This window comes from Eublepharis macularius, chromosome 11 (genome assembly GCF_028583425.1).
Source record: "Eublepharis macularius isolate TG4126 chromosome 11, MPM_Emac_v1.0, whole genome shotgun sequence".
NCBI classification, from domain to species: Eukaryota; Metazoa; Chordata; class Lepidosauria; order Squamata; family Eublepharidae; genus Eublepharis; species Eublepharis macularius.
The window spans coordinates 12,850,027-12,866,955 of record NC_072800.1 but is presented as its reverse complement, the minus strand read 5'-3'; the positions used below and the strand labels follow the sequence as shown (position 1 = coordinate 12,866,955).

The 16,929-nt window shown below is 40.5% G+C and overlaps 1 protein-coding gene across 2 annotated transcripts in view; it reads right to left on the bottom strand.

Annotated features, from left to right (window-relative positions):
• LOC129337249 (uncharacterized) overlaps positions 1-10,959 on the bottom strand; it is a 34,622-nt gene extending 23,663 nt beyond the window's left edge. Inside the window, exons 1-4 of one of the 2 annotated variants that reach the window (XM_054990811.1) lie at positions 10,894-10,959; positions 9,632-9,776; positions 8,179-8,247; positions 15-39 (exon numbers count right to left, since the gene is read on the bottom strand). In XM_054990811.1, coding sequence (XP_054846786.1) covers positions 15-39; positions 8,179-8,247; positions 9,632-9,709 — 172 coding nt within the window. In that variant the 5' untranslated portion in view covers positions 9,710-9,776; positions 10,894-10,959. Of the gene's footprint in view, positions 1-14; positions 40-8,178; positions 8,248-9,631; positions 9,777-10,453; positions 10,595-10,893 lie in introns of those variants that run through there. The other variant, XM_054990812.1, reaches the window with a different exon arrangement.
• Between the last annotated feature and the right edge of the window lie 5,970 nt (positions 10,960-16,929).

Here is a 16,929-nt window from a genome sequence, read left to right as displayed (position 1 = left end):
ATATGTACACTTACATTTTTTCTTCATGGATCTCTCTGTCTAAGTATGAGCGTTCCGAAAATAAAATAAAAGAATCATTAATTAATTACCTTTTCAAAACACGAAAATGTTACTTTGACCCTAGCTTTTGCAGACAAATGATAACGAAGGCTAACTTTTATTGGTAAAGAAAAAAGTACTGCCTTTGTGATTTTCTGCAAAAGCTAGAGAGTGCTGAAAGTGGAATTTTGATTCAAAGGAATACCACAAGGTTACATCAGTATTAACCTTGGTATTACTCATACTAGGTAACAGATTTCTGCAGATGACACGGTATACACCGACAAATTTTTGGGATATCATACACAAAATCTTGATTTTTGTACAGTTACAGTTCCTACAATCCTAGGACCTTGAATCCCACAAAATCAAGATTTTGGGTCATGTTGAGATCTATTGGTAATCTATTTTCCTGAAGTTTCTGGAAAAGCCATCAGGAAACATGAGAAGCTTAAATGAACTCCATCATTAGAACAAATATGGGCCAAAAAAACAGACTTAAAAGAGGAAGTGAAGTCTCCAGGACATGGGAGGAGGGTGCCAACAACATCATTAACTGATAAGTTCTCGGCAAGTTATCTGAAGTCATTATATGCTTCCTCTTTTAATTTTTCCAAGACACAAGATTTAACGTTTCAAGTTCCAGAGCCAGCTTGAAATAGCAGTTAAAGTGTTAGACTTGTATGGGAGACCAAGATTTACATCCTCATGATGCTAGCCAGGTGACTCTGGGCCAGTCACACTCTCTCGTAGCCTAACTCAGAGAGTTGATGTAGGCTGAGGGTTAAATGGAGAAAGGGGGACCAATGTAGGACACCCTAAGCTCCTTGGGAAATGGGCAGGATAAAATGTACTAAATAAATTATGACACTTTGATCAGGCCAGTCCACAATTTGACTGGCATGTATTTAAATTATTATGTGCCAAATAAATATATTAAAAAAATAAATCCATATAATTAAGATAAGAACTACCTACAAACCTACCTACCAACCAAAGATAAAACAGATCAAAGTGGAGACTGCCTATTCACTAGAAGTATGTAAAATCCTTGGATATCAAGAATGAATATCCTACAAGGCTATTCAGACATGTATTTCCTTGCCACTCCCTAACCAAAAGTTCCAGAAGCTGTTAAGTATATTTTGCCCATCAAAGTTTACTTTATACTTGGCAAGAAGAGGTGGGGACATTCTACCTTGGATGACTCCACAGTGGCTCAACAGGTGAATGGAGTAGGTATGCAAACCACTAAATTCACAGTAAAAATTCTGCCAACTGGGCAGAAATTTGCTCACAGAACACCTATCAAATTCAGTCCCACCTTTTTTGAGAGCCTTGGTAGGGTAATCTAACAAAACTACTTTCTTTAATAAAGTTCTGCACGAGTAGGATGATGCAAATAAGCTTCAGACTGTAAGAGAACGCAATGTTTTGCTTGAATGAAATGAAACATTAGATCCAGAACATGTGAAGATTCCTAAAAGTTCTGAGCATTCACTCCAGAGTTCAATTTCAAAAGAGTTCAGCAACTCACTGGAGTCTTATCCAGAATGTAGGATTTAACAGAGAATGACGGTCTTGAAATGCAGAAGCGGAAGATCATCTTCACACCATCTTTTCCTGAAAACAGCTAATGGTCTATAGGAAAAGATACACAGCTTCACCAAGTCCTCGGAAATATTCTTATTATAGGAGGGAGATAATCATGTTTTGGGATAGAGTTCAGAGCGGCCTCCTCACTTTCACTTTAAGAATAGGCCACAAGCTTGGAGGATACTGCTTTACCAGCTGCAGCTATCCCTAAAGCTGGTGAACCATCAAATGTCATTCTAGGAAAACTCTACCTCTACAGGAAGAGAGGGGAAAAGAGACAGCATTTTCTTCTTAAGATGCACTATAACCAAACAACTAGGTGAAGAATATAAGTTGTATCTTCTTAAACTCTTGCAAGCCAGGCAAGACTCATTCTAGTCTTCTGGATAAGGAACAAGAGAACAGGGAAAGAGAAAGGACTTACTGCAAGTCTACATCATGGGAGGAAGGGACCCGGAGAAATGCAAAAGAAATTCTTTTTGGAAGACTCACTTATTGTGCAATTTTGAAAAATATACCCTAAGGCTGCATATAATATTTTTGCACTAAAATGACCAGGAAGCATCAGCAATGACCTGCATTCATAGGATATCCTTTCCAGATACCATTGCAGACTATCTGGAAAAAGCTTAACTCACCATCTAATTCTACACACCCTCTTAGAAAGGTCTAGTCAACATAAAAAACTACTGATTTCAAGGCATACCACACTGCTATGTACCTACTTCTACTTGGCAAATTGTTAAGACTTCTAAAGTCTTGTCGTTTTGGGGCAACAATGTATTAACTCTGCTAGCATAAACTATGGTTTCTTTGGGATTTTAGTTCTGTAGGTTCTCATTTTAATATTCCATGTGTTCTTTGTTATATCCTGGCTTTAAAATGTATGGGTTGCTTCAAGACCTTCAGACACAATGGGATAATATCCAAACACAATAGCCATGGATCTGTATGCAATCTTAATAAATACACATCAACTATGGCACAACTTCTGTCTTTTTGAAGTGCCAAATATAAAAGCAAATCCTAAGACTTCCAGCACCTACAAGCACAGCTCAAAGTCGTGCATAACAGCAGCTCTGGCAACGCAACACAACACATAGTTCCTGCCATAGCTGCAGGCAGTTAAGCCGTAATAAAAAAAGTTTTGGAGACTGAAGGGCAGATTCTTTTATAAACACGGGCCAATTAGATCTTTCAATACATATAAATGTACAGACATGCTCTAAGAATTTTGATGATACACAAATATGAGCCAATCCAATATAAGCTTATAATATAGTTCCTTATAAGCATACCACCTTAGAATGTTCTCCATTCATTAGTAAGTATCTGCTTACTCAAAGCATACGTATCATAAATAATTCTAGTGTCATTTCTAGAAGGTGACTGATAAAGCAAATTTGAAAGTGTTAAGTTTAAATGTTGTAGTTCCTGCTTCAAGACATGCATGTCGTGTTAATTGATTCTGGTTGTATTGTTCTACTTTATTACCCTGATTATCATTTTTCATGTCTTTTCAGGTGTGTTTATTAAATTAGGAAGCTGAGTATAAATAACTAGCTGACATGTTTTTCAATGTCTATAATGTGCCATCCTAGACAACCTGAAATCTCTCTTTGGGTATGTTTTGCTAAAGCTGGAAAATTTATTATCAATTAATCTAAAAATACCAAACATGGTCAAACTTGTTACCTACTCGCAAAAGATAGCTAGAGAAGGAAGGCAGCTTGAAGCCTGCAAGCTAACATAATACCCCCCGAGAATGCCACAGCCAATAAAGCCTAACATTCAATATCCTACTGGGGAAGAATACAGAAGGCCACCAACTATTTAAATTCTCTCTCCTGGCTCACTGCTAATTATCTATTCTTTTATGTCTATGATTGTATTTACCTGAAAGTTTCTTTATTAAAGTATTCTTTAAAACCTCAGCAACTAGTGACGCAGGGTGGGAAGTTTTCAACTAATGGATTTTTCTGTCAAAAAAATTCCACCACACATATGTCATTACAGTCTTGACCTGGATGGTCCTGGTAGCCTGATCTCATCAGATCTTAGAAGATAAGCAAGATCCACCCAGGTCAGTATCTGGATGGGAGACCATCTAGGAAGGCAAGGGTTGCAACACAGAGGCAAGCAATGGCACACCACCTCTGAACGTCTAGTTCCTTGAAAACTCTACATGGTCACCATAAATCAGTTGTGACAGCACAAAAGAAAAAAGAAAATTTAGTATCTGTTTATCTAGTTGTCAGGGCTGTTGTGCTGCTAATCAATGACATCAGATAGGATAAATGTAGAATATGAAGCATGGACAAACTCCAGTGCTTGTAAACGGTCCAGGCTTGTACATGGTATATTTGGCTTCGCTTGCAAACATGAATCAGAAAATTTTCCCAGAAAACCTCTATCACTGTTAGCAACCTTCCAAGGTTTTAATAACTGAAAAAAGCAAAGCCACAGCCATTCTGCTGATACTGTATCTCTGGAGATCTTGCTGTTGCTGCTGCTGCTTTCAAGTCACACAAGCCATGCTTCTACTGGAGAGCGGCAGCCAGTCAGGACAATACAAAGCAAGAGTGAACAGTTGGTATGGCTTCAGATGAGAAAGGTTTGTGTGTCTGAGCAGGGCCACACTTCTGCCGTCATGAAGTTTCACATTTGTTGTTCTCAATGTCCAATCTTCAGCTACCAATCCACACCAATGTTTCAGGAGTATTTATGCAAATGTCCTGGTATTTCATTATAATCAATATTTTTTCTGCTCCAAGAAATACATCGAATCATTTCTGTTGTCTTATACTGAATCAACCCATAAGAACACCGATTCGGATTCTCTTTTTTTATTGTGGCCTTTCCACTACTTGGCCATCAAGGGGAATAGCCTCCCACATATATCAAAATAATTATGCTGGTCAGATAGTTTTGCATGTTCTTTGGAAGCTTAGTTAGTTATGAAGATATTCATCTCCTGATATTCCTGCAGTCTTGGTCTATCTCCTGGCATTTGACTGACAGTCTTCTGTATGCATGCTCACAAATACACCAATTTTACAGATAAGGTGCAACACACATACCCCCCGACCTTCCAATTCTTGAAACTCTTATTTTAATAAGAGGCTATGACATAATTCATGTTGCACCAAGAGGATGAATTGCTCTTCTCTCCATTTGGAGTCAGCAACTTGCAGTATAAACACAATAGAAACACGATCTGTCCAGGAGCCATGTCTCTTTCATAGCAGCTGCCCGTTTACAAAGAGAATATGGATGATGCAAGCAAGAAGTCCAGGGAAACCTCCCAAAAGATGGTATTCATACAACACAAATATGTTTCCATTCCTAGGAGATACCATAACAGCTTGCATACGAGGCAGAGTAATAATATCCATGCTGTAATTGGATCATGGCAAGGTAAACCTTGAACAAGGACTCATGGACCTAAAAATCCTTTATCTGCTTCAGCTCTAAGGCCTCACAGAATTGAAAATGGAAGAAAATAACGATCTTGGCCCAATGCTTGCCCAATGGCAGTACCTCCTACCTACCTGCTCCCATCAATCCTACTATATAAAAGGCTAAGCATATTCAAGACAACTCACTTCCTATCCTGGTGCGCCTCCAGAGGGCACTGCTGTGGAGGGAAGCCCAGATGAGGCAGCCAGACCTCCAGAGAGCGCGCCATGGCAGGAAGCCCAGGCTGGCATCAGGCACAGAGCAGGTGCCAATGCCCGCCCCCACCTTCACCCAGCTGGGATCAGGAGTGGAGCAGGTGGCAATTCTCGCCCCCACCTTCACCCAGCTGGGATCAGGAGAGGAGCAGGGGGCAATGCCTGCTCCCCATCTTCACCCAGCTGGGATCAGGAGAGGAGCAGGGGGCAATGCCTGACCCCTGCCTTCACCCAGCTGGGATCAGGAGTGGAGTAGGTGGCAATGCCTGCCCCTCGCATTTGGATGAAGAGCAAAGCAGGAGGCAATGCCCACCTCCCTCACCCAGCTGGATGAAGGCGTGGAGCAAGGGGCAATGCCCACCCTCCACCTTCCCCCAGCTGGGATAAGGCGCAGAGCTGGTGGCAATGTCCGCCCACCCTTTATCCAGCTGGGACAAGGCATGGAGCAGGGAGCAATACCCAACATCCACCTTCACCCAGCTGGGATCAGGAGCAGAGCAGGTGACAATGCCTGCCCCCTGCCTTCACCCAGCAGGGATGAAGAGCAAAGCAGGTGGCAATGCCCGCCTCCCTTCATCCAGCTGAGATCAGGAGCAAAGAAGGGGGCAATGCCTGCCCCCCACCTTCACCCAGCTGGGATCAGGAGCGGAGCACGTGGCAACATCCGCCCCCCGCCTTCACCCAGCTGGGATGAAGAGCAAAGCAGGTGGCAATACCCACCTCCCTTAACCCAGCTGGGATCAGGCGCAGAGCAGGTGGCAATGCCCACCCAGCTGGGATAAGGAGCGGAGCAGGGAGCAATACCCGACCTCCCCCTTCACCCAGCTGGGATCAGGAGTGGAGGTGGAAATGCCCATCCCCTCTTCACCCAGCTTGAGTCAGGAGCAAAGCAGGTGGCAATGCCTGCTTCCCCCTTCATCCAGCTGGAATGAGGCGAAGAGTAGGAGACAATGCCCATCCCTTCTTCACCCAGCCATGATCAGGAGTGGAGCAGGTAGAAAGGCCTGCCCCCTTCACCCAGCTGTGATCAGGTGCGGAGCAGGAGGCAATGACCATCTCATTCACCCCGCCGAAATCAGGCACAGAGCAGGTGGTAATGCCCACCCACCTCTCTTCACTCAGCTGGGATCAAGTGCAGAGGAGGTGGCCATGCCGCCCCCTGCTTTCATCCAGCTGGGATCAGTGACGGAGAAGGAGGGAATGCCCACCTGCCCACCCTCCCCTTTCTAGAGCCCATTGTATTTTTTCCCACAACGGGCTTTGTTGCTAGTCAAAGTATAATTAAGACTAGAAATATGTAACTTGCAGGAAACATAAGAGGAAAGAAAATCCAAGACATGGATAAACGTTCAATAAGATGAGCTTTATCTTGAAAATGGACGTACACCCCATTATATTGTTTAAAAAAAATGCTAGTTCTCTTGCTGCTTTAATGAAATTGAAGTACATTTTGAATGCTTCCTTAGAAAAGTGTACTGGGGAATCAAATACGGCAAAACAAAAATAGACTGTTACATGTTTATGTAACTGCACGGTTAAGAAAAAAGTCAACAAATATTTCAAGATATATCTTGGAAGATCAGAGATAGGATAAGATAGTTTATCTAACCTGTGTTTTAATTTTAAATTTGAGATATTTGATAGCTTCTATTCAAGACAAGACAAATTATTTGCATGAAACATACACACTATCATAGAAATCAAAATTTCTCTTCATAACTTCAGTCTTGTGTAGAAAGGAGATAAGCTGGACAAATTGTGTTCAAATCATGGAGAGACCTCCATCAAGCATCAATAAACATTGTATTGATGATGCACTAAATGATGTGTCATTCTAGATATTTTAATTATATGTTTTTGACAGCTGATGGTTCACAGTATCTCAAAAGATCAGGAGAGAAAATAAGTTAAAATGTACAAAAGAACTCTCTTTCAATCCAGTTAAATGACAAAAATGTTAAAACCACTAATACCAGAATAAAAAAAGGCAGCTCTTCAAACAACCTATAAAAAAGTACAACCACACAAAAAGGAAAAACTACTAATACTCTGTTCGATCACATACTCTGTTGGATAATATCAATCATATCAATATAATAACTTAGATGTTAAAGCTTTATTACAGGGCAATCCTAAGGAGAGTTGCTCCAGTCTAAACTCATTGAAATCAATGGGCTTAGGCTGGAGTAACTCTTCTTAGGATTGCACTTTTAGAGTCTAAGGGGCAAGGTTTGTGAGGAAACAATGAAAAATGCTTTTCTATGGAGTCCTGCTTTCAAAAATGCACACGGACTACAATGATATGAAGGTACTCAGTAAGTTTTTCAAATGTGATGGCAGGAAACAACCTGTTCCATGCAATTTAAGCCTTTGTAGATTTGAAACTGCACATGGAATTTTGTTTGAAAATTCTGACAGGCGTTTAGCAACAAATTAAACTGAAATCCGAATCTATCTGAAACCAATGAACAGTTACCAAATAAAAGACTGTAATTGTACCTCAAAGGTTTAACCTGTTAAATTTCACAGTTCATTAACATGAGCATTCAAGGGTTTTTTTTAGCTGATGTAAGTTTCACTATTTACATGGCATGCATTGCATATAAAAGTGCCATACTATATAACTGAAAGAATATGAAGTCCAACACTGTAATTTACAAGACAATCCAAAGCAATTATGTTCATTTCAGTGGAACCAATCCGAGGAGGGAAGTTAGATTCACCATATCAAATTTACAGCTTAAATCTTAATTTTCTTTCAATAACAGCATTCATAACACAGAACACAGCTACATATGCACATGCCATTCAAATATTAAATAATTTAGAAAGTAAGAACAGGTCTTATCTTTAGAGTACAACAAATTACCTTTTTATGCCTCAATCCAGCAAAGTGTGTCTGGAGCGTCATAGCACTCATACATGGAACTTTACAAAGCTAAAAAAGTTGAAGAAATTTTATTCACTAATTTAATTTTTCTGTGGAGATAGCAAACAATCATTTATGAAGTTGCATGCTTACAGCAGTCGAATACATAAAATACAAGTAGTTTCAAATTGCAGGCTTGCATACTTTTTTTAACAAACATCATTACCAAATTTTTACAATTTTTGTGGATACTCTCTCCCAAATTTCACCACACTGGCTCCTCTTAACGATATCTGGGAGAGATTATCCATAAACATACTGATATGATATGCTTATATTACAGTACTACTACTTCTAGCAGCAATTCTAAAGCATCATTCCCAATAACCACATTCCAGCCAAATATTTTGGGAACTTAAACTTCACAGTAAAACTAGCAGCATTTGACAAGAAGCTGGGCTGCTTGAGTGTAACACAACTCAAAAAGTTTTCCTGTGTTTTACTAAAACAGCCATCAGTAAATCCTGCAGATTCTAATGTATCTTCCAATGCTTGCAGAATGACACAAAAACAGTAAAGGTAAAAATCCTTCATGGCCCACACATGCAAAGCAAAATATTGAGTCAGTATACTGAGTGACTTAGGGCCCTATAGGTGTCAAATCCCTCACCGACTTTGCTGAAATGCAGCCATGCCACACTCAGTATCATACCAAACCCATTCATTTCAAGGGAGGCCATTCTATAGCCTGAGGCAAAATTAATCTACATCTAAATCTAAATCTACATCTAAATCTGCATTTTAATCTACATGGGGTATAAAAGAGCCTGCTGATGGAAGTTGTGCGCCCAACAGAGAAGCAAAAGCCCAGTGGTGGTGGAAAGCAGTCTACTGTCTCGTGTGGAGACTCTGCATGTCAGCCATAGAGAACTATACCCTTCACTCTTTGTTGTTTACAAATTTCTCCAAAACTCCTTTGAAAGGAATTCTCATGTGTGTTACTGATCAGTACATGTATTCTGAAGTACCTCAAGTTGCCACAAGTGACAAAGAAGTTTGCTAACCTAGGTGAGCAAAAGTGACATGCTGATATTTCCTTGAGCAAAAGTGACATGTTGACATATTGATATTTAGTAAAACTTTTAGATTACATTTCCATTGAGCTATGTACAGAAGAGAAAAAAAAAACAGAACAAATGCTATTTTTCCTCCAAAATACCAATAGTGTCCAGTTCTAAAGTTGAGTTCCTTCACTCTATAGAAGTGATATCAATAAGTTTGTCTCTTATGTACTAATTTTTAAGCATAAACAAGTAGCTTATAATAGTACTGAGATGACATGAGTTTTTTAATAGTCTTCCTTCGTTAAGAAATCTAAAACTGGAGTCACATACCTTTTTCATCCCAAATTTGTTATCTCCCAATACTAATAACACCTTCACAAAGAACCTACCTCACAATAATATATCTTGGCACCTGGTTTCTCCCATTTCTCTGGTTCTGGTTTTGAATCTTCACTCTGGGTGGTCATTTTGAAAAAAGTGTTGTTTGCAGGGCTTAATCAAAAAGGCTCTTTAAAAAGATAACTAAGCTCAAACCTGTCAAGAAACAAATGACAAATATTTTTAAAAGTCTGAACACTGCAGATTGTTATTTATGTACCACCATCAATAAAAATGGCTCTTCATTGAACAAGGAATTTTTAATATAAGTTTTGACTGGGGGAGAAGAATCGGCATCAAGACACCAATATTTACACATATTTAACCTTAAAGTCTGAGAGATAAAAATGTTCAGCCAAAGATTTCACAGCAAATCTATATGGTGAGCAATAATTAGAATGAGAACATGAGGCACAATATAGGCATTCTATACAGGGAACCTTAACATAAAGTAGCAAAGGAGCATGGGCCTTGTTACTTCAAGCAGAAGACATTCAGACAGCTGATGGTGGTAGAACTGGGGGAGAAAATGTAACAGGGTATGATGGGCCAAGAAATAAAAGTGGGGGACAAAACTATGAAGGGCTTCAATGCTAAAATACTGGGAGTAGAAAGACAATGTAGATTCACAGAAGAGGGTGCCTCTCTCTATACATAGGTTGAACCGCTTGAGAAGTGGAAGCAAGATCCGCAAAGCCATCACTATAAAGCGTGAGCCTACCCCAACTACGAACCAGATTGCAGGGTTTAATTTATACTAGTGATGGGCCCCAGCAAACCGTTTTCAACGCCAGGCCAAGTCGCAGCAGATGAGCCCTACCACAGTAATATACCGTTTCTCACACGTTACGAAAGTCATCGCATCCGCCACGGGCACCGTCGATCCTTATCAGCCCCGCGTCTCCTAAACTGCGCCAAGACACGAGGACGACGTAACGTGTGAACCGTATACTCCCAAGGCCTCACCGCACTACACGTGATGAAGAACAAGAACGCTCTCCAGAGGCTTGAGGACGAGGGTTAAAAGAGACCGGAGCACTCTGTGCGTGGGGAAGGGATCGCCGAGGAAACGGCACGGGCACGCCCCTATGAGAGAAAAGCCTCCTCGGCGGCGCCATTAAATCCATTCCCCCACCCCTTCCCGGGCCGCGAGGCAGACCGGCGAGACCGACGCGCTCAAAACCTCCTCAAGGAAAAAGGGCCATGGCGGACGGAGGAAACCGGGTTTACGCCCCCCGAAGAAACCGAGACTGAGAGAAAGCAGGCCAAGTACCCGCGTCGACGCCACAGCCGGGCCTCGCAAGGAGCTTGGAGCGGAAAGCGCCTCCCCCACCCCTTCCCTCACAAACAGCCAACATCCGGGACAATGACGTACGTCACGCACGCTCCGCGGTCGCCCAGCCAATCAGAGACACACGCAGTGATGCGTGAGGCAGTTAAACGGGCTTGTGAGAGACGGGGGGTGGGGGAGTTGTTAGGAAATGGGCGGGAAAGGGGAGAGCGCCCTCAAGGGCCTCACAGCTGGCCTGGCGAGGGTGCTAACCTCCAGGTCGGACCGGGAGATCTGGAATTCTAAGTGGTCTCCGAGCAACAGAGCTCAGTTGGCCTGGAGAAAACAACTGCTTTGGAGGGTAGATGGCATTTGCCAACCTCTGGGTGGTGGCTGGAGATTTGGAACTACAGCTGAACTCAAGGCTGCAGAAATCATTCCCCCTCCCCTGAGAAAATGGCTGCTGTAATGGGTGGACTCTATGGCATTATACCCCGACTGAAGTCCCTCACCAAACCCCAGGCTCCACTCCCCAAATCCCCAGGAATTTCCCGACCTGGAACTGGCAACCCTCCCGTTTTTATGTTGCTCTTGCTTTAGCTGGAGGGGGGAGTACGGGACTGCTATTTGCTTCAAGTTGACCCGGGGTTACTGACTTGCGTGAGGGGCACTGGGGTTCCCCCGCAGTTACGACTGGTTTCCAGACTGAGGTAGCATGAATAGGATGGCCTGATCCCGTGCATGTGGAAACATGAGAACCCTCCTAAGTTCATTGCTGCCTTTCATTTATTTATTACATATAGTCTGACTTCCTCACTGAGATGCAAAACAAATTACACTGTAATTCAATAAAACCAGCAGCTGGGGCATTTGTTAAACAATTCATATGGATTGCAGAAATGTGAAAACGAGCAGACATCTGGCATAGAGCTGAGACAAGGTTGAACAAAACAATTTGATATGTAATTAATGACAGCAACAGACAGTGCACAGTAGTATAGTGTACAGTCCCTATTCCTTTATCAAAGTACCTCAAACCATTTCCTTACAGCACATCCCTGTTACCTTTGTAAGGAACCCCTATTAAATAATTAAGTTTTGCATACATGTGGAAAGCCAGAATAATGGAGTCCTTACCAATAGGCAGGCTATAAGGTGGGAGTCACCACACAGAATGTGCATGTGTGGGCAGTTGATTTTGCCCATTTATAGGGTGCCACCTACAGAAGGCCTTACTCAGATAAGTGAAAGCTGCTGTGGAGGAACACAGGGAGAGAGGCAGTCCCATAGATATGAGGGACCAAGGCTACGAAGGGCTTTGTATGTGATAGTGAAAACCTTGAATGTAGCCCAGTAACTGATGGGTAGCTAATAGAGTGACTGCAGAATGCAAATAATATGCATGCTCCATTTCAGGAAAGTACAAATAAAACTTCTTTTTTACTGCTTCCCACTTTATTTAGAAAATGAATATGCCACTTCTCCAGAGACTTACTTTAGCTGGCTTGCAAGGTTTAAAAAAATCCAAATCATTAAAAGAGACACCAAGATATTAAAACGTGAGATCATTACATTTTCCTAACCTGGGTACCATCAGTGGTGCCAATTTATGTTGGGAAAAGGGGAGTGGGTAGAAAGAGCAAGTCACTAGCCCACTTGCCCAGTGCCAGGATCCTGATCCAATAGTCTCTTCCTCCACTTGCAGAATCTCATAAACTTTGGCTCAGAATACAATAGACAAAACACAACATCTATGTAGCTTCTAGTGGAAGAGCTGGCCTAGTCTGCTGTAATCAAAACAGCCTTAATAGCACCATAAAGACTAAATAATTAATTATAGCATTACAATTATTTTGCAGGACAGGTGTCTTGCGGCACCTTAATAAGAGATGTATTCATCAAATGCATGAAGACATTCCACAGTTGGCAGATCTATAAACACGTGGGCATGGGAGAGAAGGCAGCATGGTATAGGTTGAACTTGTCTGATCTCAGAAGCTAAGCAGGTCAGTCCTTGAGTGGGCAACCACCAAGGAAGACTGCAGAGGAAGGCACTGGCAAATCACCTCTGCTTCTCATTTGCCTTGAAAGCCCCTTGCTGGGATCACCGTAAGTTGGTTGCAGATTGGTGGCACATATGCATGCAAACACATGGGGAGGTGGACTGTGAACCGTGAGCCCAAGAAAACATAAAAATCCCTGTAAGTTAAATTGCTCAATCAAGAGGACAGCCATCACCAATCACAGGAGTTGTGAATTATCACTTTGCATATCTTATATTTATTTATTTTATTTATGTTATGTTCTGCCTTTCTCATGGAGCCTCAAGGTGGATTACATAGTGTGAGATTAGTACAATTAGTGGCAAGGACAAGGGCAGGCATTTCCATACAGTGTCAAGAGAACATTTCCATAAATAATGTCATGGGGTAAAAGAATACGTTTACAAAGATATAGTATTAGCAAGGATCCAGTATGGGGTTGAGGAATTGCTGAAACAGAACATAATCAATTCTAGGACTTACATTGAACATCATAAAACACAGGATATAGGAGTACATATTTAAAGCAATAGATAATATGAAGGCAACATAATGGTGAAATCTATGGTTTCTAACTCATTAGCGAAACATCTAGGATCCCTTTTGTACAATCAAAAAGAGTCCAGTAGCACCTTTAAGACTAACCAATTTTATTGTAGCATAAGCTTTCGAGAATCAAGTTCTCTTCGTCAGATGCATGGTACATAAACTGGTCAAATATATATTTTTTTTGAAAAAATTTTTATTGGGTTAGAATCCATTATTTTTACATTTACATTCAATTTTCCCCAAATTTTTCATTTCTAACCCCCTCCCTTTCCCCCCCTTTTGTTGACTTCCAACAGTTTTCCAACCCTTTGTCCCTTTCCCCTTACTTCTATTAAATTCCTCTATCTAACGAATATATATTCTCCATTATACTAAGCAGTACATCCTTAACTATTTTTCTTATTATATATCCAAACTGTAAGTCTTTGTTCCATCTTAGATAAACAATTTATCCCATTTTCCAATTTTAAATATTTCTATATATCATAAACCATAAAAACCTTACACATTTAAATCAAACAATTTGACTTATTCTCTATATATTACTCATTCTGTCTTTTTATAGTAATTCTATATAACATCACATAGTCAATCAATTTGACTCATCTATACCTTCAGACATTCAGTTTGGTGCATTATACAAATCTTATCAAAGAAAGAAAATATTGTTGGTTACTCAATCCTTATATTTAATCCTTATAGTTAATTATTTTCTGTCAATATTCTATTTATTAACCTATATATATCTATATATATATCAATCTGTTAATCTAACTGCTTATAAATTCACATTTATCTCTTCTCCCCCCGGTAAAGTCACCCCCCTCTACATTTTATTATACTTCAGTAGTTCTCAAACTGCCACAGTTTTCCTCCCACCTCCCATTTCTTCTCCAGATATTGTTTCAGCTTCTCCCAATCTGTGTTAAACTGCCCTGAGTCCAGATTTCTCAGTTTTCTTGTCATCTTGTCCATTTCAGCCATGTACAGCAATTTGTAGATCCAATCTTCGATAGTTGGCACTTCTTGTACTTTCCATTTTTGCGCATACAAAAGTCTAGCTGCTGCCGTCATATAAAATATCAGCGTCCTGTGATGGGCTGGAATTCCCTCCATTCCCAAGTTCAGTAGCAGGAGTTCTGGGTTCTTATTAATTTGAAATTGTAAAATTTCACTCATTTCTCTTATTATTACCCCCCAGTACTGCCTGGCTACCTCACACGACCACCACATATGATAGAGGGAGCCCTCATGCTTCCTACATTTCCAGCATTTATTAGAAGTGTTCGAATTCCCTAGTGCAATCTTCTTTGGTGTCATGTACCAATGATAGATCATTTTGTAGATGTTCTCTTTGATATTTGTACATGTCGTTGTCTTCATTGTAGTCTTCCACAAGTATTCCCATGCCTCCATTGTTATTTCTTTGTTAAAATTTATAGCCCATTTCACCATTTGTGTTTTAACTGTCTCATCCTCGGTATACCATTTCAACAGTACTTGGTATACCTTGGATATTCTTTTCTTGTCCTCTTTAAGAAGGGTCTGCTCTAGTTCCGAATTCTCTATTCGTATACCTCCTTTTACAGAGTCCGAGTTATACAAATCTCTGATCTGTCTATACTGGAACCAATCGTAATTAGGTGATAGTTCCTCTTGCGTCTTTATTCTAAGTTTAGATGCTTCTACTTTAGTTATTTCTTTATAGGTTAAACATTGTCGTTCATTATCAACAGATCTCGGGTCTATCACCTCATATGGAACCACCCACCAAGGAGTTCCTTCTTGTAGATAAATTCTGTACTTCTTCCAGATTGTGTATAGACTTCTCCGTACAAAATGGTGCAGGAACATCGAGTTGACCTTTACTTTATCATGCCATAGGTATGCGTGCCATCCAAATATTTTTTTATATCCCTCTAGGGCTAATAGTTTCTTGTTCTTTAATGTCATCCACTCTTTCAGCCAAACTAGGCAGATTGCATCATGATAAAGTCTCAAGTTGGGCAGTTGCATTCCGCCTCTTTCCTTTGCATCTTGTAAAACTTTCATTTTCACTCGAGGCTTCTTGCCTGCCCATACAAAGTCTGATATTTTCCTCTGCCATTTTTCAAATTGTTTAGAGTCTCTGATGATTGGTATTGTCTGTAGCAAAAACATTACTCTTGGTAACACATTCATTTTAACTGCTGCAATCCTACCCAACCATGACAGATTGAGCCTATTCCATTTAATCAAGTCTCTCTCAATCTGAGTCCATAGTTTTTCATAATTGTTCTTGAATAAATCTATATTCTTTGCAGTCAGTTCAATTCCCAAATATTTCACCTTACTTGTTACTTCACAGTCCGTTGTTTCCATTAACAGTTGTTGTTTCTGCTTAGTCATGTTTTTGCATAGTATCTTTGACTTCTTTTTATTAATATAGAAACCTGCCAAGTCTCCAAACTCCTTGATCTTATCTATCACTTTTGGCATGTTCTCCAATGGGTCCTCTACAATTAACATTATGTCATCCGCGAATGCTCTGACCTTGTATGAATAGTCCTTTATTTTTATTCCTCGAATTTCCTCATCTTGTCGTATTTGTATCATCAGGATCTCCAATACTAAAATGAACAGCAGTGGAGACAACGGGCAACCTTGTCTTGTTCCTTTACTTATAATCAGTTTCTTAGTCAATTCATCATTCACCACAATTGCTGCAGTCTGGTCTCTGTAGATTTCCTTAATTGCTCGGATGAATCTTTCTCCTAATTGTAGCTTTTCCATAGTGGCAAACATAAAGTCCCAGTTTAAATTGTCAAATGCCTTTTCAGCGTCAACAAAGAAGAAGCCAACCTCTTTATCACAACGCTTATCATAATATTCAATAGCATCAATCACTGTCCTTAAATTGTCTCTTATTTGTCTGTCTGGCAAAAAGCCTGCTTGCTCCTCCTCTATAACTTCCGAAAGCCACCCCTTCAGTCTCTCCGCCAGTATCTTCGCAAAAATTTTATAGTCATTGTTGAGTAACGATATAGGTCTATAATTTTTCACATTAGTCAAATCTTGGCCCTCTTTTGGAATCAATGATATGTTCGCTTCAGACCAAGTGTCTGGAATCCTTTGATCCCTTAGAACTCCATTGATCACCTCCTTTAGGAATGGTGCCAGCTCATTGGCCATAGTCTTATAAAATTTGGCTGTAAGTCCATCTGGCCCTAGCGCCTTTCCTAGATTTGCAGATTGTATTGCCTTACTTATTTCCTCATCCGTTACTTCACTATTCAGTTTATTTCTCCAAGCATCCGAGATTTCTGGTAGCGTCATTTTCTCCAGATATGACGCTATTGAGTCTTTATTTACTTCTTTCTTGTTGTACAGTTTAGCGTAGAATTTATAAAAGGCTCTACTAATGGTAGTCTGTTCCAAATACGTTTTGTCATCTTCACAAATTTTGTTT